Source organism: Carassius carassius, chromosome 21 (assembly GCF_963082965.1).
Source record: "Carassius carassius chromosome 21, fCarCar2.1, whole genome shotgun sequence".
In the NCBI taxonomy this organism is placed as follows: domain Eukaryota; kingdom Metazoa; phylum Chordata; class Actinopteri; order Cypriniformes; family Cyprinidae; genus Carassius; species Carassius carassius.
The window spans coordinates 22,964,408-22,986,835 of NC_081775.1; the positions used below are offsets into that span (position 1 = coordinate 22,964,408).

Consider the following 22,428-nt stretch of genomic DNA (forward strand, 5'->3'; position numbering starts at 1 on the left):
CCAGCCTTGTGTCTAATGAAAAAAGGAAGTGAACTTCTGGACTACTCTCACAGTGTATTTTACTTTAAAACTCCCAAATGCACTCAAAAAATATATTTACACGTTCAGCCCCAGAAACCCTAACTAATGGAATTACTTTTTGGATGCTTTGTAAGGGAGCAGAAATGCCATGACTCTACTAATACACAGCCAATAGTTAGGAGATTTATGTAGAAATATGCCGCTTTTTTAATGTAATTTTATTGCAGACTCTGTGGAGACTTATGAAGTAATGTTCAACTTTATTTGACAAAATTAGTTTTTTGATTTAGCTATGTGAAATTGCAGTTCATTACTCAGAGTGAGCAATAAACTCAGGCCTACACCTTTAAATAACATTTGGCTGACTGAATTGTATGATATTATATGATAACAATAATATAATTTCAATAATCATTATTTAGCACATTGTATCTTTTTTTTGAAGAAAGATCAGAACTCAAATATGCTAGTGAATTATAGTTTTAAAATTACACATTGCTTAAAAATACACAAAATATGATTCAAGGTGTAGTTTGAATTTAATTTAATTTTAGATTTCAATAATACTATATTTAGAATTTACAAAAACATTATAGAATTCGAATTTTGCCTTATTTGGATTATTTACAATGCATTACAGGCAAGACTGGAACTAGTTGCCCCAATTTTTAGTTATATAGTTATATACAGTGTACAGTAGTTATTTTATATACTGTAGCCTATTTAGATTTATATAACATTTCTCAGACTGGATGTTGGTCTTGTCTACAAAATGCATTTTCACCGTAATTTCTCAGGAAAAACAAATGATTATGGCTTTTCAAAGTTAGTAGCCTCTTATCTCTGTCATAACAAAAAAATACACTAGACCTGCTATTTGATTGGCTGAGAGAGAGTAAACGGAGGAGGTGGTAACTGTCACTGGCAGTAAGCTGTGGCAGTAAGTCAGTGAGCTAGAAACACACACTAACATACTTCACCATCTAACCAGCATAGACAAGGTAAGAGCTGTCTTTCCTTTTTTCGTGTTCAAACTTTAGAGGTCAAAATGTATGGTTTATTGTAATATAAATGATTTTAATAACAAATGGTTTTATTACACAGTGATCAGTCTGAAAGGATACTGAACACATCAGATTTTTATTAATTTAATTAGATGCATATTCATTTGTGCTTTTAAATACATTTTTAATTAAAATATGAATTTTAGTTTTGAAATTTCATGTTGTCTTGAAAATAAAAGCACACTTTAAATATTCATATTTCTATTTTTAATTATTTTATTTGTAATTTAATTGTTATTTAATTTTATTTACATTTTACATTTTATTTATTTTATTTTTATTATTCTTTATCATCATCATAAGACAGAAACACTTGAAGATGCAGTAGCCAAATTATGTCATTAAAGGGATGATAGAATAAACAAAGAAAAGTGAAAATGAACAAACTGCTAGTAGGCAACTGTATATTTATTCTAGAGCTTTCCAAGATCAGACTGAGTGTCCAGGTGGTTTGTCTAGTCTCCAGCAGAGTCCCTAAAAAATAGGCCGGACATGATTCCAGACAGACACTGTAGAAAACATGAAGACAGGCTTTAGGTCAGTGGGCCTTTGTCATTAGGCTAACATGCTGGGTAATCCTCTTCATTGGCCTAACCTGACTTCATTAAGATAATTTCATGGCACTTTACATGAACATGTAAATCCTTTGCCACCATGCAAATAATGTAAATGCTTTGCTAAATTGCATTATTATGAAAGACAGACTCTCCAAAGATCATTTATAACACTTCACAACTTTTTTTTTATCTGTCTTAAGCCAGCTGGAACATGAACACATTTAACATTTTAAAGTTATATGATGACTTCCATGGTTCCATTCTGTGTTATAAACTATGCAAAATAACTAAATTAATAATAAATGCCTCTTAGCCAGGAAATAGGGGTTGTATTGTTTTGTTTTACTTTGTGTGCCCTGTTCTCAATTACAAGACCCAGTCCACAGACCTCAAAACAGAATCACTAATCACCTGGATCAGTGGATTAGTTCCTGAGCTTCTCTCTAGGAGGGACGCAGGCGTGCAATAGGCTCAGTGTCCGCCCATGTTAACTTCTCTAGCTTATAGCACTCTCTCTCTCTCTCAGCTGAGCACCAAGAATAAAGCATCCTACTTGACCTAATCCGTGCTCAATATGGAAGGTTTTTGTTTGTTGTCATTGAATAATAAAGACTTGTATGTACGATTTAAGAAATGACACAGCATTTTATGTCAGAGTGCAGTACAATGCTATACATTATAACTCTTAAAACTAAATCTCTCTTTAACTATTATGGTTTCATGGTCTTCATTACAAATTCATCTGTATTAAATGTGTAATCTATTTTTCATTTTCTTTTACGTTTACTTTGTTCGCATTTTGAGGATGAAGCATGTCACGCAACCTACCCGTGTGGGCATCTGTCTACTTGGCTGCTATTGTAGCGACAGATGGATTTCTACCAAAATACTAAGTCTGATTGAACACGTGACTTTTGATGTCGAAATATATGGGTAGCATTTCACCTGGCTTGTAAAAGATGCTATGCCTTTTTAGCTGCATTTAATTACACTACCTTCATATATATATATATATATATAAATACTTTTATTCAGCGAGTATTCATTGATCAAATCCTAACAGTAAAGACATTTATAATGTATAATTTATTTTAATTAAATACTGTTCTACTGAATGTTCTATTCATCAAGAATCCTGAAAAAAAAATTGCACAGTTCACAGAAAAATATTAATCCGCACAACGATTTTCAACATTGTTGATCATTTAAAAAATGCATCAAATCAGCATATTAGAATGATTTCTGAAGGATCATGTGACACTGACAACTAGAGTAATGGCTGCTGAAAATTCAGTTTTGCTGTAATAAATTATATTATATATATATATATATAGAGAGAGAGAGAGAGAGAGAGAGAGAGAGAGAGAGAGAGAACTGAAATCACAATATTGCTGTTCTAACTGTAACTTTTGAACAAGAGTAGCCTATACATTTTAAAATATTATTTTATTTTTAAAATTTCCCTTTTATCTGACTGCAACTCATTGAAAAATGTTTTGCATATACTAGGTTTGAAGATTTAATCACCAAAAACTTAAAACATCTTACATACCCTTTATCTAACAAACCTCTTTTGATTGTCTCACAGAGAAATGTCAGGACCCAGGCCTGTAGTTCTGAGTGGCCCATCAGGAGCCGGAAAAAGCACCCTGTTGAAGAGACTCATGAAAGAATATGAAGGGGTTTTTGGATTCAGTGTCTCGCGTATGTGACATTACAGACAAATTAGACAGATGGTTAGACAAGTAACCAAACAACAAGAATGCTGGATGAATATTTTGATACCTTGATATTTCTTTCTGCAGACACCACCAGAAATCCTCGTCCAGGAGAGGAAGATGGGAAAGGTAAAGCAGAATTCCCCACTTAACAACTATAATAAATGAGAGGCTTGCTTTATCATAGAAACAATGTCAGATATGAGTTCAGAAACAGAATAAATAACAAACTGAAATATATACCTGATTCTACTTGCCCAGTGTAGAAAGTGAATGAGAGAAAGATAGACTTTAAAAAGAGGAGCATTGAAGAGGGGTTTTTCCAACTACATTCCCATCCAATTTGAAAGCCCCTTCAACCTTAGTCCATAACTGTCTTCTTTGTTGCTTCTTACTCCCAAGTGAACTGTTTAATTTCCAAACATATTACCACATTTCACGGGGTAAATTTCTCTTTTTATTCCCCAAAGTGCCTTTGTCGTTTTCTCTAGGGCTGAATTGTCTCCCACTGCTTCTGGGGGCTACCTTACTTCCTGTAGCAGACATCCTCTCCTCTGAGACATCTGAAGGTGTAGATTTGGTTTTCATTATTGGTCATCATTAGTTATTATTGATTATTGGCATATCTAATGTGATGAGAAAGTAATGGGGGTTACTTTCGTCTTCTAAAATCTAAAACTCTTTAAGCGAATTACACTTCAGGCAAAAATGACAATATACGATTGTGGACATCACATCACATCACATGTTCTCTCTGACATGAATGCCAGTGTGCACTTCGGAGTAAAAAGCCTTTGAAAATAGCCCCCTGGGTTCCCCTGGTTTTCTATGTGATGTGAACTGACATCACACTCCTCACAGCATAAAATTCCCAGGGACGATCATTAGCATCACAACAGAACCTTTAAATCATTTCTTGGCCATTTAATGAACAAAAATATTTCTAAAATCTGTTTAGGTCACATGGGCAAATTGTTTTTATTTTCTTTGCACAATTTACACAAATTCAATGGATAGGCTGTTTAAAAAAGCACATAACTGAAAGCAATACAGATTTATTAGAGATATTTAAGGTGGAATTGAGAAATACTGCATCTAAAAATTATTTTGTGACTATAAACAGCAAATTGTATTGGTTTGTTATTCTTAGGATATTTTTTTCCAGATGTTGTTATGCTAATAGGAGTCTCCATTGCAGTGCTGCCATGGATGATGTCAGTGTTTTGCCCCCCTGTAGTTGTGAATTGTTTGTCTTGTGCCTGCAGAACCATTAGCTCCCGCTTTAGATCCCCTCTTGTGTTCTGATGTGGAGTTAAACCAGCAGAACGGTAGGAATCCAGCACTGGAGCTTTCTCATGGACTTTACAAAAAGGACTTCTTCCTGAGATTATTTTATGTGCAAATACAGCTGTTTTTGAATTTTTGTTTAGAGTTTAGAAGTTTCATTCACACCATTCCCATCATTTAATAAGCTCAATCATTTTAACTTGGTATCACAGGAACGGAGATTCTGAAATAAACATTTAGCGCCCTCTGCTGAGCATAAAGAATTCTGTTTTGATGGGCAGTGAAAAGACTTGAAATGTCACATAAAAATTATTTTATCATTTAGTCATCCTCTTATTTTTTATTTTTATTTTTTATAAACCTTTCTTTTAATAGTTTACGAGTACCTGGTCATTAGAATATATAAAATGAACACCCTTTCAGCACATCTGATGAATGTCCCCTTGTTAACAGCCACAATTTGTTTGGTTTTACAGTTAATCTTCATTCATTTCTGTCCTCAACCCAGATTACCACTTTGTCACCAGAGAGAAGATGCAAGATGGAATTGACAATGATGAATTCATTGAGAATGCTGAGTTTTCTGGGAACATGTATGGAACCAGGTACATTTTATTTGTAAATCGACATCTGTTATCTGATCCCATTATCCTCTTAATTCAACACATACTTCACTGCAAATTCTTTGTCTTCATACCAATGCCCAAAAGTAATTATTCTGAAGTAGCTAAAATTGCCCATTAGCGTATTGTTAATAACAACAAATACATTTTAATGTTATTGCTCATCAAATTTACTATCACTTGCAGCAAAACATCCATAGAAGATGTTCAGGCACAAAACCTCATCTGTATCTTGGATGTTGACATACAAGGAGTGAAAAACATTAAAAAGACTGATTTGAATCCCATTTATATCTCCATCCAGCCACCTTCAATAGAGATCCTGGTAAGCTGACAGAAACATTCTCAGTTTCATTATACAGAATTTAACTGTCAAAATACAGGAAGACGTTTTATTGTCCTACAGGAAAAGCGTCTGAGAGACAGACAAACTGAGACGGAGGACAGTCTACAGAAGCGTCTGGAAGCAGCGAGGATTGACATGGAGCTCAGTAAGTGAAACTTTCAGTAAGTCGGTTGTGCTTGAGCAAAACCTTTGTTCGCTTGCCCTTTTCTCCTCTCTAGGTAAGGAACCGGGAGTTTTTGATTTGGTGATAATTAATGATGACCTGGAAGAAGCCTATGAGAAACTCAAAAGTGTTCTTATTGAGGTAAAACTATTTTATATCTGATTGTATAGTTTTTCTTAATTTCATAAATAAATAACACTGAGTTGTTGGGGTTTTCAAACAGGAAATTGAGAAGGTGCAAGATGCCAAGAAATAGGAGAGGAAAAACTGCACTTTTGACCATTCTGCCCAACAACACAGGACATGAAGCCTTTTTTCCAGCCTTGTATGGTGCAATCATGGTGTTGGTTCTCATGTCAGACTCTAAAAACTCTATTCACTTAAACGGCTGATCAAGACGGGTGCTATGTTCAAAGGAGTGTGCTGTAGAGCTTTTCTCTGTGGATGAGAGAAAATCTATGCATGTATGTTAAAAACATCTCACTTCAATTGAAGACTCTTCTCTAAGTCTCTCGAGCATGTTTGCACCTTGAATAATGAAGGGAGAAAACTGTAATAGATAGAGAATAGATAGTTCAGCTGATATTGATAGTTTGTTTATCATCAGCATGTTAGTTCTATAGTAGAGAAATGATTGTTTTTAATATGTATGATATTTGTAGAGAGCTAAGCTATTACAGCAGGTTTGACTCTCAGTTAGTATTTTACAGGTTTGAATGTATTCAACTGAATGGTTAGTTTGAGTGGCACCTTCATGTTTCTAAACTTGTATTTAAAATAAAATAATGTCACTTTGGGTTAGCTGAAATAAAATAAAATGAGCTACAGATACATTAAATAATTTCTCTATTGTCGTTTTTCTAATTCTCTTTTCTCTTTTAATTGATTGATTATTAATAAATATAACATTATAATATGCAAAGATATTAAACAGCACGAATCACATTTTACTCTGACATCAGCGGTTCAAACGCACACCGTAAGCGTCAGTAACCATGGCAACTGCAAACATTGGCGGAAGTGAAGGTGAGAAACATGTCGTGGTTTTCAAATAAGATGTTAGCTGAAAAACAAATATGATATAGATTATAAAAATGCTATTGTCAAGATAAGATTTTTCAGTTTTAAGTGTGTATTATAAAACAAATGGCAAACAGCCACAATCCGACAAAAGCTGTTTTATTACTGTAAACAAAAACGTGTAACGTGAGGCTAATGGCAAATTAATTACATTCGCGTCCTTCTACGTGTTATTGGATAGTGTCTAATAGCTGAGGTTTTGATGAATTTCTTCAATTATGGTTAGTTTTTATGTTCACACAGTATAACTGAGCTTTTCTAAATGAACCAGAAATAATGTATGACTTTTGCTTATACAGTTGCAAGCACTGTATCTCATAATGTATGACACGTTTTGATAGATAACGTTAGAATGTTGTGAATTCGTACATATGAATCTATTAAATATATCTTTGTTCGGGATCTGGACAACTGTTAGGGAAAGAAAAACAGCATATGCTTGTTTGTTTTCGAAGCGTGGCAGCTGGTTTGAGCTGGTTTAAGCTGGTCCTGAGCTGGTTATTAGCCGATACTGAGCAGGAGCTAGTTACTAAGGACCTGCACATGACGAGATTAAACTAGCCCATGACCAGCTAAGGAGCAGCTCAAACCAGCTGCCATGCTTCAAAACATACCTACCAGCATATGCTGTATTTCATTCCAACAAGGAAAACATAATATAATATATTTGTCCATTAGTAACACGTACATTAGCTGATATTGTTCATCATCTCCCACAGTTTGTGAGATGCTTGAGTCATGTCTAGCAGTAAGGAGCAGGCCTCCATCAGTCAGGTGATGTGTTTCCTCCACGAGTGGGATCAGGGCAGTAAGACGGTGCGCAGTCGAATGCTAAGTGACTTTCTGGCTAAGAACACTGGAAAGACGTGTCCTGAACTGGAGCTGGAGTTCGCACAAGTTGCCAGCCTGTTCCTTGCTCGGCTCACTGCCTGGATAAGACTAACGTATCCACACCTAGGGTCATGTTTTCTATCTGTGCTCTAAAAAATGAGATCCCTTCTGAGTATCTGACTAAAACATAAGTTCAACTGAGAGACATCCATCCTGCCATGTATGCTTCCTTACATTTTTTGTTTCCAGCTATATGTTTGGTACATGTCTAGACCTTCAGCTGAGAGCAGTGGGGGTTTTCCTGTCTGCTAACAGCAGGTAAAAGACAAAATTAATGCTGTGGATATAATTTTAGTACTAAGCATGCAAGATCTTTGTGCAAATAAAACTCCCTAAAAGAAACAGCGTCTATCCTAACATGGTTTCATTTTGTTTGTTTGCATGATCAGTCATCAGTACATGATTGAGTTTCTGGAAGTGGGTGGAGTGCTTACCCTGCTTGAGATTCTAGGACAAGACAAACTCAAGGAAGAGGATAAAACAGAGGCTCTTCACCTGCTCCAGATCATCGCCAACGCAAGCCAAAAATATAAAGAGCTAATCTGTGAAAGCTATGGTACTTACACAGCACAACTGCACAACAAACTACCAGTCAAGAAGTGAAACAGCTCCAGCTCATTTTTCAGTGATGTATTATGGAATTATATTTTGCAACATTTCCATGAAATATTGTGAGGTTAAAACCTTGCATGATGTAATCAGGATCAATTTTGAAGGTTGGGGATTTTGACAGGCAAACTGACAACTTTATATACACACATACTCATTCTGTATACTGGCTCATGAACTGATTTCAGCTCTCACATCTGTCCCTCTCTGATTGACAGGTGTGAAGGCCGTAGCTGAATGTTTGGCCAAATCTGAGACAGAAGAGACTCAGGAGAACGCAGCCGCCCTGCTAGAATCTTTGGCCCATGGAAACCCCAAATACCAGAATCAGGTGTACAAGGGCCTGATCGCCCTACTGACCTGCACCTCACCAAGAGCACAGCAGCTTGTTTTACAGATCCTACGTATAGTTCAGGTACAGCGGTGATGCAGGGTGACAAGAGCACCAAAGGAATCTTGAATAGTTTAAAAAAGTATATGTACTATTGTTTATGCATTAAGTTTGCATTAACTTTATTGTATAAAAAAAAAAAAAGATTTTAAATTAATTTATAAGGGAAAAGTATATAGCTGTTTTGCCGCTCACTTTAATTGTCTTGCAATATGACAGTTTAATTTTTAAAAGTACAAATATTTCAGATAGTTCTGGATAGAATATGAGCTCATGAAAACTGCACTCATAATAATTATTTAAGGACTAGATATGTAATTTTATTAAAATTTTATTAAATAATTTATACAATTTGTTTTGTCCAGCCCATTGTAAAAACAGCCCATCACAGCATAGTGGAACCCTTATTAAATCTGCTGAGGTCCCTACATTTAGAAGTGCAATATGAAGGCAAGTGAACATTTCAAATTTGACATTATTTGTTGTTGCTTAACCTACGGTGAATCCCACCTTTCATTTGTAATTTTGTTTTTACTTCCAGCAATAGAACTGATAACAGAGCTTATGCAATCAGAGGTTAGACTGGCTCTGCTCAGGGGTCTGGTGGCTTTTCTCAAACCAACTAAAGAGAGAAATCCCAAACACAAGATCCTGGAGGGTATGATCTGTTGCTCATTTTCTTTCAATTAAAGCAAGGCATAAATGTTGTGTAACTGCCAAGGTATTTGTTTTTTGCAACTGAAACAGTGGTTCTCCAATGACTTTACTGCTTTGCATTATGATCACGTTGCAGCGTTGAGACGTCCTTAATTCAACCTCCCAATTGTTACCTTATGGGCTTTGTATTTTAATTTAGAGCAGATGTAGATGAGACATGAAACAAATATGGATTGTGGCTTGAATTAGCATCTTTCTCAGTTATTGATTTGTTTGTCATAAGAGTCATAAACAGTCCTTTGTTTCATTTGAAATTCAGCTGAAACAATTAGATTGTTTTGTTAGATCCAGAGGTGGCCAAAATGACTGATTCACTCCCTGTGCTTCTCCAGCAAGCAGCTACTGCAAAAACCATCAGGTACTTACATTCAAGACATACTGCATGGAAAATATTATATAAGGCATGCTGATCTGCATGATTATTATGTACTATATATTGACATGATGTTACAGGATTCTGGCACAGAAAAGTGAAAAGATATCCAAAGAGCTGCTCTCTCTCAGAGTGATCCATCACTTACTGTTTGCAATGGGGAACCAGGAACATGCAGATTCCCAGAGACAAGCCAGCCTGGCTTTGGAGGTTCAATTAAAACTATCTCCTACCCACACTCACTCATTCTTACTTATGCTGAGTCTGTATCAGTCAAGTAAATGCAGTACTGGGCAAGCAATAGACCAATGAGAATCTGATATTTATGTGTAATGTCTGTTTAGCATTTTGTGCGCATGTATCCAGTGGTGGAAGAGCATGTACGCAGAGCAATGGGCACCAGACTCTTTGAGTCTTTTATGGTGAGGCCTTATGGTGGTGGTTTTATATTCAATAAAAAATATCAAGTCAATATAAAGTTACTTTAAAATGTGTTTCTCTGCATGTTGTTTATAGCACAATGCTGATGTCCTACATTTGAACATGGATGACATTCAAGCTGACATTTTATGCTCAAATAAAGTGAACATTTCATGTGGTGAGTTGACATTTCTAGAGAGCCATGGGTAGGTTGTATGTTTTATTTCTTTATTTGAAAGACACCAGTGCTTAATTACAATGTCCTTTCATTTTCCTTTTATTTTATTACAGTGCTTGAGGATCAGAATTCAGATTCTTGAATTTGTTTCTTTAACAAATTTCAGGGTTCAAGAACCCAACCAATGCAAGCACTGCCCAGGGGAAAGTGTTATTCTCAGATGTTTCCCTTTCATAGCTCAGGAGATAAGATGCTGATCTCAGTTGTTTCATTTAAGTATCAACTTAGTCTCAGATGTTTCTACTAAAATTGCTTAGGATAAATAAAATGGATACAAATTAAGATTGACAAAATACATGACGTATGAAGTCACCATATTTGTTGGTTGTTGAAACCAATCAGCAAATGTTTTCAACACATTTTTTGTGATGAAAAGATCATTCATTAGTTGCATCAAGGTTGTCATATAATGATTTTGCTTGAAATTGATTCAGTGTTAGTAAGTGTGACTGAAGTATGACATCCAGCGGTATTGGGCTCATTGGGACCTGACCATCAATGCTGCAGAATTATTTTTCTGTACCTTCCCCCAGGTCTGTGCCTTAATATAATCTTATCTCAGTGGTCTATGAACAATTCCTTGGATTGGTTTGTGCCCTGGCATGCACTGTTAACTGTGGGACCTTATATAGACAAGTGTGTGCCTTTCCAAATCATGTCCAATCAACTGCTTTGACCACAGGTGGAGTCCAATCTAGTTGTAGAAACATCTCACGGATGATAAGCGGAAACAAGATGCACATGAGCTCAATTTTGAGTGTCATGGCAAAAGCTGCGAATACTTATGTACATATGATTGTTTTGTTTTTAATTTTTATAACATTTGCAAAGATTTCAAACAAACTTTTTCCACATTCTCATTTTGGGGTATTGTTTGTAGAATTTTAAGCAAAATGATGCATTTCATACATTTTGGAATAAGGCTTTAACATAAAATGTGGAAAATGTACTTTTCAGTAGGGGTGCTCCGATCACGATCGGCCGATAGTTAATGCGCATCTCATCAGTAAAGCCGGTTCGCTAATCAGCGGTAAATTCCCTCAGGTGCGTGGTTTCACATTGAGCAGCTGTTACTACACAGAGCCGTTGTTAACTGAGATGATGCGCAAATAAACGCTGAAAATGAATGTGGATTTGCGCAGCTTCTCAGTTAACAATGGCTCTTTGTAGTAACAGCTGCTCTATGTGAAATCACGCACCTGATGGAATTTACCGCTGATTAGAGAACCGGCTTTACTGACGAGATATGCATAACGATCGTCCGATCGTGATCGGAGCACCCCTACTTTTCAGTATGCAAAAATTATTAACTTGTGTGTGTCTGACACAGATATCATGAAAAAGCACATGAATCTCAACAATAGTGACAAACTCAAGCGCTTCATGCTGCAATGCATTCTGGGTACATAAACTCATCCATGACTGTTTGTCGCCACTGCTGATGTTTTTATGTGAAGTGTCTTACGTTTGTCTTGCTGGCCAGAAAAAAGATTTTGACGTACATTTTTCCATCATGACAGCTGATTAACCAAACATTTCTATAAACTATTAACAACATGTCTTTATTGCACACTAGTTCAAAAACAGCACATCCATCATTCTCTATTAGCAGTCTTCATTATGAAACACTACTGTAACTGTTGACTGAGAAAAATCTGTCTAACAAAAACACACAGATGAGTCTGGATGAAGCCCAAATCCAGCATGTAGAGGCTGTGTGAATGTTGTGTTGAATGTGTGTAAATGTGTGAGTGTGTGTGTGTCAGAGACGCTGTAGAAGGACAGAGTGCTGGCCGGACAGTCCACATACACTCCTACTCTATTAGATGGGAACGGAGCAGGTATATCTGTGCTACTTTTAGCATGTATTGCACAGTAACTGCTATCTGTGCATACAAAAGTCCAAACCTTTTCATTGTATCCAAAAAAACAATCATTATTGTCCCCTTTTCTCTTTATAGATTTATATACAATCGATGTATAAACTACTCCGCTCCATTCTACCTCCCAGTAACAGCGTCCAGTAAGACTCTCTCTACTCAGAACATTACAATATTCATCAAACCTGTCTGGATGATCTGGATACACCTGCTTCTCTTTCACATGAGTCACTAAACAATTTCTGTTAGACAAAGCAAGATGATGATGTGCCGTGTTTGAATCCATAGTGAGACAACAGGAGTCTGTAGATGAGACAACAACATAAACATTAATAACACAGTGCAGGTGCTGAGTGAGGCTTAATGTGAAAACATGTAAAAAAAAAAAAAACAACTCCCACTTTAATCCGAGGGTAGGTTGCACCAACTGGATATAAAAAAATCTGGATGTAAGCCTTATGTGGTGTTTAACTACATCAAGATTAGTGATAAAAATGTACACTTGCTGACCAATCAGGGTACACTAGATGATGCTCCTCCTAGCAATCTCATTGTGCCACCATGATGCTGTCAAAGACTTTCAGTTTATTTTAATCTTCACAGACTATTAGTTTTGTTTTCATGGACTTCTGATTGGTTATCTTCAGTCACATATTTGTTTAGTTTTCCCGCCACTATTTAGTTGTCATGGTATCTGTCTGTCTACTCAGCTCAGGTGTTAATCATTATTTAATTCTTTTGGTTTGTACTTTAGTACCTGTCTGCACACTCTTCAGTTGTTCTGAATTTGCTTGTGTGCTATCACACGGTTACACTATTTGAAGTATACTGAACTTCTTTAATAAACCCTGTTTGATTTTTATTCATCATCTTTTCTTCATCTCCACTACATGTGACAGATGCCAGTGTGTTACTATGGTAAATTTACATTTACTGCATCCGATGCTACATGAAATATGGTGAGAATAGAAAAAATAATTGCTTGCAGGATGATATGAGAAATTATAGCACATCTGCAGTGATAATTTGTTGATTTATTAGTTCAAACAACTCTGCACTGCCGAAAACCAAAGATTTTAGTAAAATGTTTTAAAACATTGGCGCAGATTTTATTTTATCTATAGGAAAAATGTTAAGACTTGACACTCAGAGGTGTAAGACTGACACTCAATATGCCTAGATGGTACAACAGTTACAAATTTTAAGCAGGGCATTTTGTTCAGAACAGTTTTACATCCGGGTGTATATCCAGCTAGCGCAACCTGCCCCAGATGACGGTCATTTGATTCCTCCCAGACTGACCTTTTTATATCCTTACTGTTTTAATTACAGGTAAATACATCTAATTATAATACATCTTATGTGCTGATGTGTTTACTGAAACTTACATTTTTTCAGTCCTAGTGTTAGTCTGCTCTCTCCGCCGTAATCCAACCTATAGACACACAAATGTTCATACACAGACATGAATAGATATAGATAAGACAATGAAATGATACTGTATGCATGTTTACAGACTACATTGTACATACCGGAGTGTCTCCAGTTTGTAGTTTGTATCATTGAGTCTCTGAGAGAGAAGCTGAACTCCTAAATGTTGTGGGTGATTGTAGCTCAGATCCAGCTCTCTAAGGTGTGACGGGTTTGTACTCAGAGCTGAAGCCAAATAATGGCATCCTTCATCGCTCACCATACAACCTGACAACCTACAAAAGAAAAACATCATCTTTACATACAATTCATTGTATATTTTACTTTGATTAATCAGTGTAAAGAGATAAATACCTCAGTATGTGTAGTTGACAGTCTTGACTCTTGAGGGCATCAGAGATCAGCTTCACTCCTGAATCCTGCAGGTCATTGTTACTCAAATCCAGTTCTCTCAGAGGAGAGTTTGATGACTGGAGAGCTGAAGCGATGATTTCACACGACTCAACCGTGAGATTACAGTCTGCAAGTCTGCAAAAAAGTTATTATTTTTAGACTATTATATATATATATTTTTTTTATCAGTTAGGTTTTGTTGTATAACATCAAGAAAAGCCAATTACTCTGCCACATTTTTGCTAAACTTCTATTAGATATAGTGGGCTGGTTATGTCTTAAAGTCTTCTGAAAATAAAAAACCCAACTGAAACTCAGATGACGACTGTACCTTAGATTGTATGTGCTTATTACATTTATACTTTGATTGTTGTTTGCTCAACTTGTATTAGACATACTGGGCTGGTTAGAATATTGTTACTTAATAGGATTAAATGTCTTAAAGTCTTCTGAAGATAAAAAAACCCAACTGAAACTCAGAAGACGACTGTACCTTAGATTGTACGTGCTTATTACATTTATACTTTGATTGTTGAATATTATTTGCCTTTATATTTTGCATATTTTAAGAAGCAAAGTAACCACTTAAAATATCTTTTAAAAAAAGAATAAAAACATATTGTTCTTCTACAAGGCTCTATAAGCATGTTTCTCTTCCAGCATCTAGCGGTTTGCTCCAGTTATTCCATCACAAAAAGAAATTATTGATTCAATCTAGTGGGAATAACTTGACTGATCTGCATAAAACCCAACCCTGAACCCAGCTGAACAACTTTGGTATGACTTGCAGGCTTTGAGCAAAAAATGTATCACCCAAAAACAAGGATGGCCAACTCGGTGCACTGCAGAGTTTAGCTCTGAAACATGCAGGACAGTGGCCCTCCAGGACCAGTGTTGCCCATGCCTGACCCAAACCCATCAGTGACTAGTTTACAAGATTACAGCCATTTCAAAACAGAAAAAGGCCTTTCCAAAACTCTTGAAATTAAGATGGAAACAAAAGTCTTTAAAATGATATTTAATTGTATATAATTAATATTGGTTTTGTTTGGATTTGAAGAAAAATATAAACATGTTTATGTGAAGGGAGAAATACTTTTAGCAATATAGTGCATGATTTTATTTTCCACTGCAGGGCTGATAACAGAGTTCTCATCTTAAAAGTGTGATATCTTGAGGGGGGATGTCACTTCTCACATTTTCTAGCACAATTCTTAACAGTTAAATAAACATGCTGAGAATTCAAGGCCAGGAACGGTTTGAAATTGTGCAGTTTCCATTGTAGAGCGTTCTTTCAATTGTTCAACAAGAGAATGGAAGTGCTTAAACTGACACTGTCTCAACAAGAGAAAGACTACCTAAAAGTAGAAATTAAATAAAAATATACTCACAGAGCTCTTGTGCAGTTGTTGACAGCTGGTATGAGTCTTCTTCTGCCCTCCTCTGTTGTGTTGTATTTCTTCAGATCAAACTCATCCATCACTTCCTCCGATACCTGAAGCATGTAGGCTATTGCTGAACAATGAGCAACAGACAGTTTCTTCTCTGATTGTTTGTCCGATCTCACAAACTCCTCAATCTCTCTGTACAGAGTCTGATCATTCACTTCAAGCAGACACAGAAACAGATTAATGGACCTCTCAGCAGAGATATGCTCTGAAGTACTCATGGTTTTGATTGTATCTTTGATGTGTGCTGTGATTTTTTTGATGGTTTTTGAGGTGTCCACTGTGTGTTTCAGAAGATCCTGTAAGAGCCTCTGATTGAACTCCAGTGAGATCCCCAGCAGAAATCGCAGGAAAAGATCCAGATGACCAGATTCACTCTCAACAGCTTTATTTACTGCACCTTTGAGAAAGCTATAAACCAAATCAACAAACTGCAATGTGTCACGTTTTTTGCTTGCATCACAGTAGAATGCATAGAATGCAGCGAGGAACTCCTGAAAGCTGAGATGTATGAAACAGTAGATTTTCCTCTGACGAATGACCAATTCCTCCTTAAAGATCTGAGTGCAGATGCCAGAATATAGTGAGGCAATGTCAGTGATCTCTATCCCACACTCTCTCAGATCTTCCTCATAAAACATCACATTGCCCTTCATCAGCTGTTTGAAAGCCACTTCAGCCAGTTTCACAATCACCTCTCTGTTGAACTGCAGGAGTTGCTCTGGATCTCTCTCTGGGTCATACTTCTGATTATTCATCTTCATCTGAATCAGCAGGAAGTGGATGTACATTTCACTCAGAGTTTGAGGGATTTTTGTTTTCTCATTGTCTTGTTTAAGGATGTTTTCAAGCACAGTGGATGAGATCCAACAGAAAACTGGTATGTGACACATGATGTGGAGGCTTCTCGCTCTTCTAATGTGTGAGATGATTCTGCTGGCTTGATGCTCATCACTGATTCTCTTCCTGAAATATTCTTCCTTCTGAGCATCATTGAATCCCTGGATTTCTGTCACACGCTGGATGTATTTGGAGGGGATCCGATTGGCTGCTGCTGGTCTGGAGGTGATCCAGATGAAAGCAGAGGGAAGCAGATTACCTTTCATGAGGTTTGACATCAACACAGACACTGATGAAGTCTCAGTCACATCACAAACTTTCTCACCGTCATCTGAAAATGTCAGCGTCATTCTGCTTTCATCCAGACCATCAAAGATGAACACAACTTTACACGCATCATAAATCTATGAGTTCAGATCTTGAAGTTCAGGATGAAAGTCCAGCAGAAGTTTGTGAAGACTGTAGTGATCAGGTCCGATCAAGTTGAGCTCTCGAAATGGAAGCACAAACATGAAATCTATGTCCTGATTGGCCGTTCCCTCGGCCCAATCCAGAATGAACTTTTGCACAGAGACTGTTTTCCCAATTCCAGCGATGCCTTTAGTAAGAACAATCTTGATTTTCTCTATTTGATATTGTTCTTCAGGTAAGGCTTTAAAGATGTCATTGCAGTAGATTGGAGTGTCTTGTAAGTGTTGTATTCGGGGCTTTTTTTCCATGTGTAAAACCTCATGTTCTTCATTCACTCCTTCACTCTCTCCCTCTATGATGTACAGCTGTGTGTAAATGCTCTTCAGGAGGGTTTGATTCTCTTGTACTTTGATTCCCTCAAATAAACTCTCATACTTGCTCTTCATGCTGGTTTTGCGTATGTTTTTCATTCTCTGTAGTTCTTCAGTCTCATCTAGCAGGTCTGATTCTGTCTTGTTCTGGGTCTGCCGGTAGGGGTAAGTGTGGTTTTGTCTGGAAAGCATCTTCAGACTGCTGAGAAAAGAGCAGCAAAAACAGTGACTGTCATGTGAGCAATGTTTGACCACCATCATGGAAATTACACACAAGAATAGCCATTATGGATGGTGCTATAAGGCAATGTTCACAAACAGTGGAAAATCATTTGAAGTAATATTTAGGACTCAGACACACTTTGCTGAGTTCCCAATTTAGTCCCAGATGCAGAATTGTGTGGTACAGTGTAGTATAAATTCACTGTGATAGGTTTTATAAATGTCTGGCAAATGCATAAAATGACATTCTTTCTGTACCTGGGGTCAGAGGTCACCACTTTATCAGTGAGTTCTGGGGGTTGCATTATAGATCTCTCACTCTTCAATGACATGTAGCTGGATTGTGGAGATACTGATCTGCCTCTTTTCCTGTTGGTAATAGTAAAAATGCAAACAGTGTTTTAGACCTTTCTGCTGTACATCTATAAATCTCATCCCATACAGTTTGCTATCTAATAGAAGAATGCAGTTTTTTTTTCTTACAGTGCTATTATATACTTTCCCGTTCTAGAGTTGGGAAAGTGTAATAAAGAAAGTGATGGAGGAATCGAGGGAACTTTCCCCTTCTACTGACTGACTGACAATACAAATCAGAATAAAATGTATTGAACACAAGGAAGCAAACGGAACTTCAGGAGGGGTCAAGGCCAAAAAAATTAAAACTAAATTTTGACCTTGACAGAAAAATAAAATAACTCACACATTTGTGTTAAATGAGTCCTCCCACAAGATGATTAAAGACCTTTCAATACACTTTTGTCAACAACAAGTTAACCACAAACACAAGCAAAGTCATCAGACTCTTATTCTAAGACTCCAGCTCTGCCATTTAACTCCAAACATTTCCTCTACTGGACCAATCAGGATAGTGCAGTCATCAGCAGAATCATCAACTAACTGTACTACACCTGTTAGTCCTTAGTGTTGAGAGAGGGAGAGAGAGAAAAGCAAAACAAAAACAGAGCACATGCACAAAAGAGAAGCTCCCACTTATGTCCTGGGATGTAACAGTGCCCTCATAAACACAAAAAAACAGGTTTAGTAGGATCCGTGTGGCATGAACTTACAACCCGAATTCCGGAAAAGTTGGGACTTTTTTAAATTTTAATAAAATGAAAACTAAAAGACTTTCAAGTCACATGAGCCAATATTTTATTCACAATAGAACATAGATAACATAGCAAATGTTTAAACTGAGAAAGTTTACAATTTTATGTACAAAATGAGCTCATTTCAATTTTGATTTCTGCTACAGGTCTCAAAATAGTTGGGACGGGGCATGTTTACCATGGTGTAGCATCTCCTTTTCTTTTCAAAACAGTTTGAAGACGTCTGGGCATTGAGGCTATGAGTTGCTGGAGTTTTGCTGTTGGAATTTGGTCCCATTCTTGCCTTATATAGATTTCCAGCTGCTGAAGAGTTCGTGGTCGTCTTTGACGTATTTTTTGTTTAATGATGCGCCAAATGTTCTCTATAGGTGAAAGATCTGGACTGCAGGCAGGCCAGGTTAGCACCCGGACTCTTCTACGACGAAGCCATGCTGTTGTTATAGCTGCTGTATGTGGTTTTGCATTGTCCTGCTGAAATAAACAAGCCTTCCCTGAAATAGACGTTGTTTGGAGGGAAGCATATGTTGCTCTAAAACCTTTATATACCTTTCAGCATTCACAGAGCCTTCCAAAACATACAAGCTGCCCATACCGTATGCACTTATGCACCCCATACCATCAGAGATGCTGGCTTTTGAACTGAACTCTGATAACATGCTGGAAGGTCTCCCTCCTCTTTAGCCCGGAGGACACGGCGTCCGTGATTTCCAACAAGAATGTCAAATTTGGACTCGTCTGACCATAAAACACTATTCCACTTTGAAATAGTCCATTTTAAATGAGCCTTGGCCCACAGGACACGACGGCGCTTCTGGACCATGTTCACATATGGCTTCCTTTTTGCATGATAGAGCTTTAGTTGGCATCTGCTGATGGCACGGCGGATTGTGTTTACCGACAGTGGTTTCTGAAAGTATTCCTGGGCCCATTTAGTAATGTCATTGACACAATCATGCCGATGAGTGATGCAGTGTCGTCTGAGAGCTCGAAGACCACGGGCATCCAATAAAGGTCTCCGGCCTTGTCCCTTACGCACAGAGATTTCTCCAGTTTCTCTGAATCTTTTGATGATGTTATGCACTGTAGATGATGAGATTTTCAAAGCCTTTGCAATTTGACGTTGAGGAACATTGTTTTTAAAGTTTTCCACAATTTTTTTTACGCAGTCTTTCACAGATTGGAGAGCCTCTGCCCATCTTTACTTCTGAGAGACTCTGCTTCTCTAAGACAAAGCTTTTATAGCTAATCTTGTTACAGACCTGATATCAATTAACTTAATTAATCACTAGATGTTCTCCCAGCTGAATCTTTTCAAAACTGCTTGCTTTTTTAGCCATTTGTTGCCCCCGTGCCAACTTTTTTGAGACCTGTAGCAGGCATTAAATTTTAAATGAGCTAATTAAGTGGATAAAAGTGTAAAATTTCTCAGTTTAAACATTTGCTACGTTATCTATGCTCAATTGTGAATAAAATATTGGCTCATGTGATTTGAAATTCCTTTAGTTTTCATTTTATTAAAATTTAAAAAACGTCCCAACTTTTCCGGAATTCGGGTTGTAGCATCATCACGTGTCAATCACTGTCATGACAGTAAAGTAAGGGCCAACTCTACGGAACAAGGAGCACATCCTCTTTTAAAAGCCATTTGTTGGCATTGATGGGAAACACAATCACAGAAATGTTGTGTCCACACCTTTCAAATCTAAACATCAGCACTTTTTAGCATTTGTTGTGGGCCTTGGAATGGTGTGAAGTAGCATTTACTGTACCTGGGGCCAGAAGTCATGGCTCCATCACGGAGTTCTGGGGGTTGCATTATAGATCTGTTGCTCTTCATTGACAAACAGCTGGGTTCTGGAGATGCTCCTCTGTGTCTTTTCCTGCTGATGATACTGACAAAAGTTTTAGACCTGTCTGCTATACATCTACTTAACTACTGTTCCAAGCACTCCATATTGTTGTACAGCCAGGGCGGTGTTGTGCACATACATTTTGAGGGGCAGAAAAAAGAGAGGACACCCCTTTCACAAATGTATAGAAAAGTTATTTACAAATCCACATCTTAATTTTTTTTTTTAATTCTTACAAATTAAATTAGAATAAGACACTACAGAGCCATTATCAATAAATCAGTATCATTACTGTCATCAGTTCCTTGCTGTACCTGGGGTCAGAGGTCATGGTTCCATCGCTAAATGCAGAAGAAAAGGGTTTGATGGACTGTTCGCTCTTCATTGACACACAGCTGGGTTCTGGACGGGCTCCTGTAGGTAATTCCCTGCTGATGACATTGACAAATCTGCATTTTAAGCCTGTCTGCATTTTGTCTGTTATTCTCTTGTTCCAACGTCCAGTGTAAGTATCTGTAGTTTTATGGTACTTTTCCACTGCGTGGTACGTCTTGGCTCAGCTCGACACGGCTCTGCATGTGTTTCCACTTCAGTATACTACTGCTTTAGAGTAGGTAGGATTATTCACGTCATTTTAGTTGTGCCGCCTCTACTGCTGTGACTCCTGAAATCTTGATCTTGCTGGATCTGCTCCTCTGCTATCAATGAGAGGAATGTCTGTACTTCCTCAACAGAACATAAAACCCATTTTTTGGTTGTTTAAAAAAAAGGTATGCTTGTTCAAAACAGTTAGATTCGATCCTTCGCTGGCTGTGCTGATTTAAATCTAGCAGTACTGTTGTGTCTCTTGTCGCAAGTTCAGTGATGCAGGTAGTTACAATTCTCTCCAGCCAATCAATGATTAGCAAATTTACACATCACATTCTGTTAGTGATATGGCTCACTTGGAACCTCAACTGAGGTGGTACCAGGTACTGTACACAGTGGAAAAACCCCCAAAAGTGAACTGTACCATGCAGTGGAAAAGTGTCTGTTTGTGTCCATTACTGTCTTGCTCTACCTGGGTTCAACGCTGAATGCAGATGGAAAGTCTTTGATGGACTGATCGCTCTTCTTTGACACACAGATGGGTTCTGAAGATGCTCCTCTGGGTATTTTACTGCTGATGATATTGACAATAGCACTTAACAGCATTAAAAACCTGTCTGATGTTTATCTGTTAATCTTTGTTCCAAAGATTAGTGTAAGTGTTAGTAGTTTAAGTTTCTTGCTGTACCTGTGGTCATTGCTGAATCCAGAAGGTAATACTCCGATGGACTGCTCGCTCTTCATTGACACACAGCTGGGTTCTGGAGATGCTCCTCTGGGTATTTTCCTGCTGATGTTATTTACAAAAGCATTTAACTCCATCTGAAACATGTCTGTTTTCTCTTGCTCCAAAGATCAGTGTAGGTTTCAGTAGTTTTCCTGTATTACTCTACCTGTGGTCATCATCCTCTTTGTTCCCCTCCTGTATCCCCTCACGGTCACTCATTTTGGAGAAGTGTTACTCTCCTCTTTTTTGTTTAAGGTTGTTAAAAGTTTCAAAAAGACATACCAACAAACAGACACAAAACAAGAATACAGAGTGTTTATGACTGATTTAGTGTGGAAGAACGTTATCTTTAAATATACAATAACAGCAATCCCACAGTAAAATCTGCACACACACACACACACACACACACGTCAAATACCTTCAGCTTGCAGTTAATAAGATGAAAAAAAACAGGTTCTTCTCCTTCTCTTAGAAGATATTCTGTTGATCATGAAGATCTGTCAGACATCTGGAAAAAAATATAAAGCTGAACGATTACATGCAACTATATGTATAGGTCCAGTCAATTAACCCCAGAATCCCCAGACTAGGGGTGCAAAAATATATCATAATATTCAAGGATCCAACCATTTTTTCTGCAAATGCAAGTCATTTTTG

At 37.3% G+C, this 22,428-nt stretch overlaps 2 protein-coding genes and 1 pseudogene across 4 annotated transcripts; 2 read left to right on the forward strand and 1 right to left on the reverse strand.

Moving 5' to 3' along the window:
- Positions 1-910: 910 nt before the first annotated feature.
- Positions 911-6,620, forward strand: guk1b (guanylate kinase 1b). 3 transcript variants are annotated; one of them, XM_059503884.1, is made up of 9 exons: positions 911-1,022; positions 3,231-3,346; positions 3,448-3,489; positions 3,831-3,929; positions 5,156-5,252; positions 5,457-5,595; positions 5,677-5,761; positions 5,835-5,920; positions 6,003-6,620. In XM_059503884.1, the coding sequence occupies exons 2-9, from the start codon at positions 3,235-3,237 to the stop codon at positions 6,033-6,035; spliced, it is 693 nt and encodes a 230-aa protein (XP_059359867.1). In that variant the 5' UTR covers positions 911-1,022; positions 3,231-3,234; the 3' UTR covers positions 6,036-6,620. The 3 variants fall into 3 exon arrangements, with proteins under 3 accessions (XP_059359867.1, XP_059359868.1, XP_059359870.1); XM_059503885.1 differs by lacking the exon at positions 3,831-3,929 and adding an exon at positions 4,626-4,688; XM_059503887.1 differs by lacking the exon at positions 3,831-3,929.
- A 129-nt stretch (positions 6,621-6,749) lies between these two features.
- On the forward strand, positions 6,750-10,580 carry armh1 (armadillo like helical domain containing 1). The gene is made up of 12 exons (XM_059504444.1): positions 6,750-6,805; positions 7,579-7,803; positions 7,940-8,008; positions 8,140-8,306; positions 8,578-8,774; positions 9,116-9,200; positions 9,292-9,408; positions 9,753-9,825; positions 9,921-10,050; positions 10,185-10,262; positions 10,357-10,438; positions 10,552-10,580. Exons 2-12 carry the CDS (start codon positions 7,598-7,600, stop codon positions 10,578-10,580), a joined length of 1,233 nt encoding a protein of 410 aa, XP_059360427.1. The 5' UTR covers positions 6,750-6,805; positions 7,579-7,597.
- Positions 10,581-11,787: 1,207 nt separating this feature from the next.
- On the reverse strand, positions 11,788-22,073 carry LOC132097900 (NLR family CARD domain-containing protein 3-like; annotated as a pseudogene).
- Positions 22,074-22,428: the final 355 nt, after the last annotated feature.

What these genes read in the sequence shown, in the direction of transcription:
- armh1 (XM_059504444.1), top strand. Translation starts at nt 7,598, where the DNA reads ATGTCTAGCAGTAAGGAGCAGGCCTCCATCAGTCAGGTGATGTGTTTC. An exon ending in CAAACACAAGATCCTGGAGG is followed by an intron (nt 9,409 to 9,752) that starts GTATGATCTGTT and finishes TTGTTTTGTTAG; the next exon opens with ATCCAGAGGTGGCCAAAATG. An exon ending in AAGCCAGCCTGGCTTTGGAG is followed by an intron (nt 10,051 to 10,184) that starts GTTCAATTAAAA and finishes ATGTCTGTTTAG; the next exon opens with CATTTTGTGCGCATGTATCC.
- guk1b (XM_059503884.1), top strand. Translation starts at nt 3,235, where the DNA reads ATGTCAGGACCCAGGCCTGTAGTTCTGAGTGGCCCATCAGGAGCCGGA. An exon ending in CTCCTCTGAGACATCTGAAG is followed by an intron (nt 3,930 to 5,155) that starts GTGTAGATTTGG and finishes TCCTCAACCCAG; the next exon opens with ATTACCACTTTGTCACCAGA. An exon ending in CACCTTCAATAGAGATCCTG is followed by an intron (nt 5,596 to 5,676) that starts GTAAGCTGACAG and finishes ATTGTCCTACAG; the next exon opens with GAAAAGCGTCTGAGAGACAG.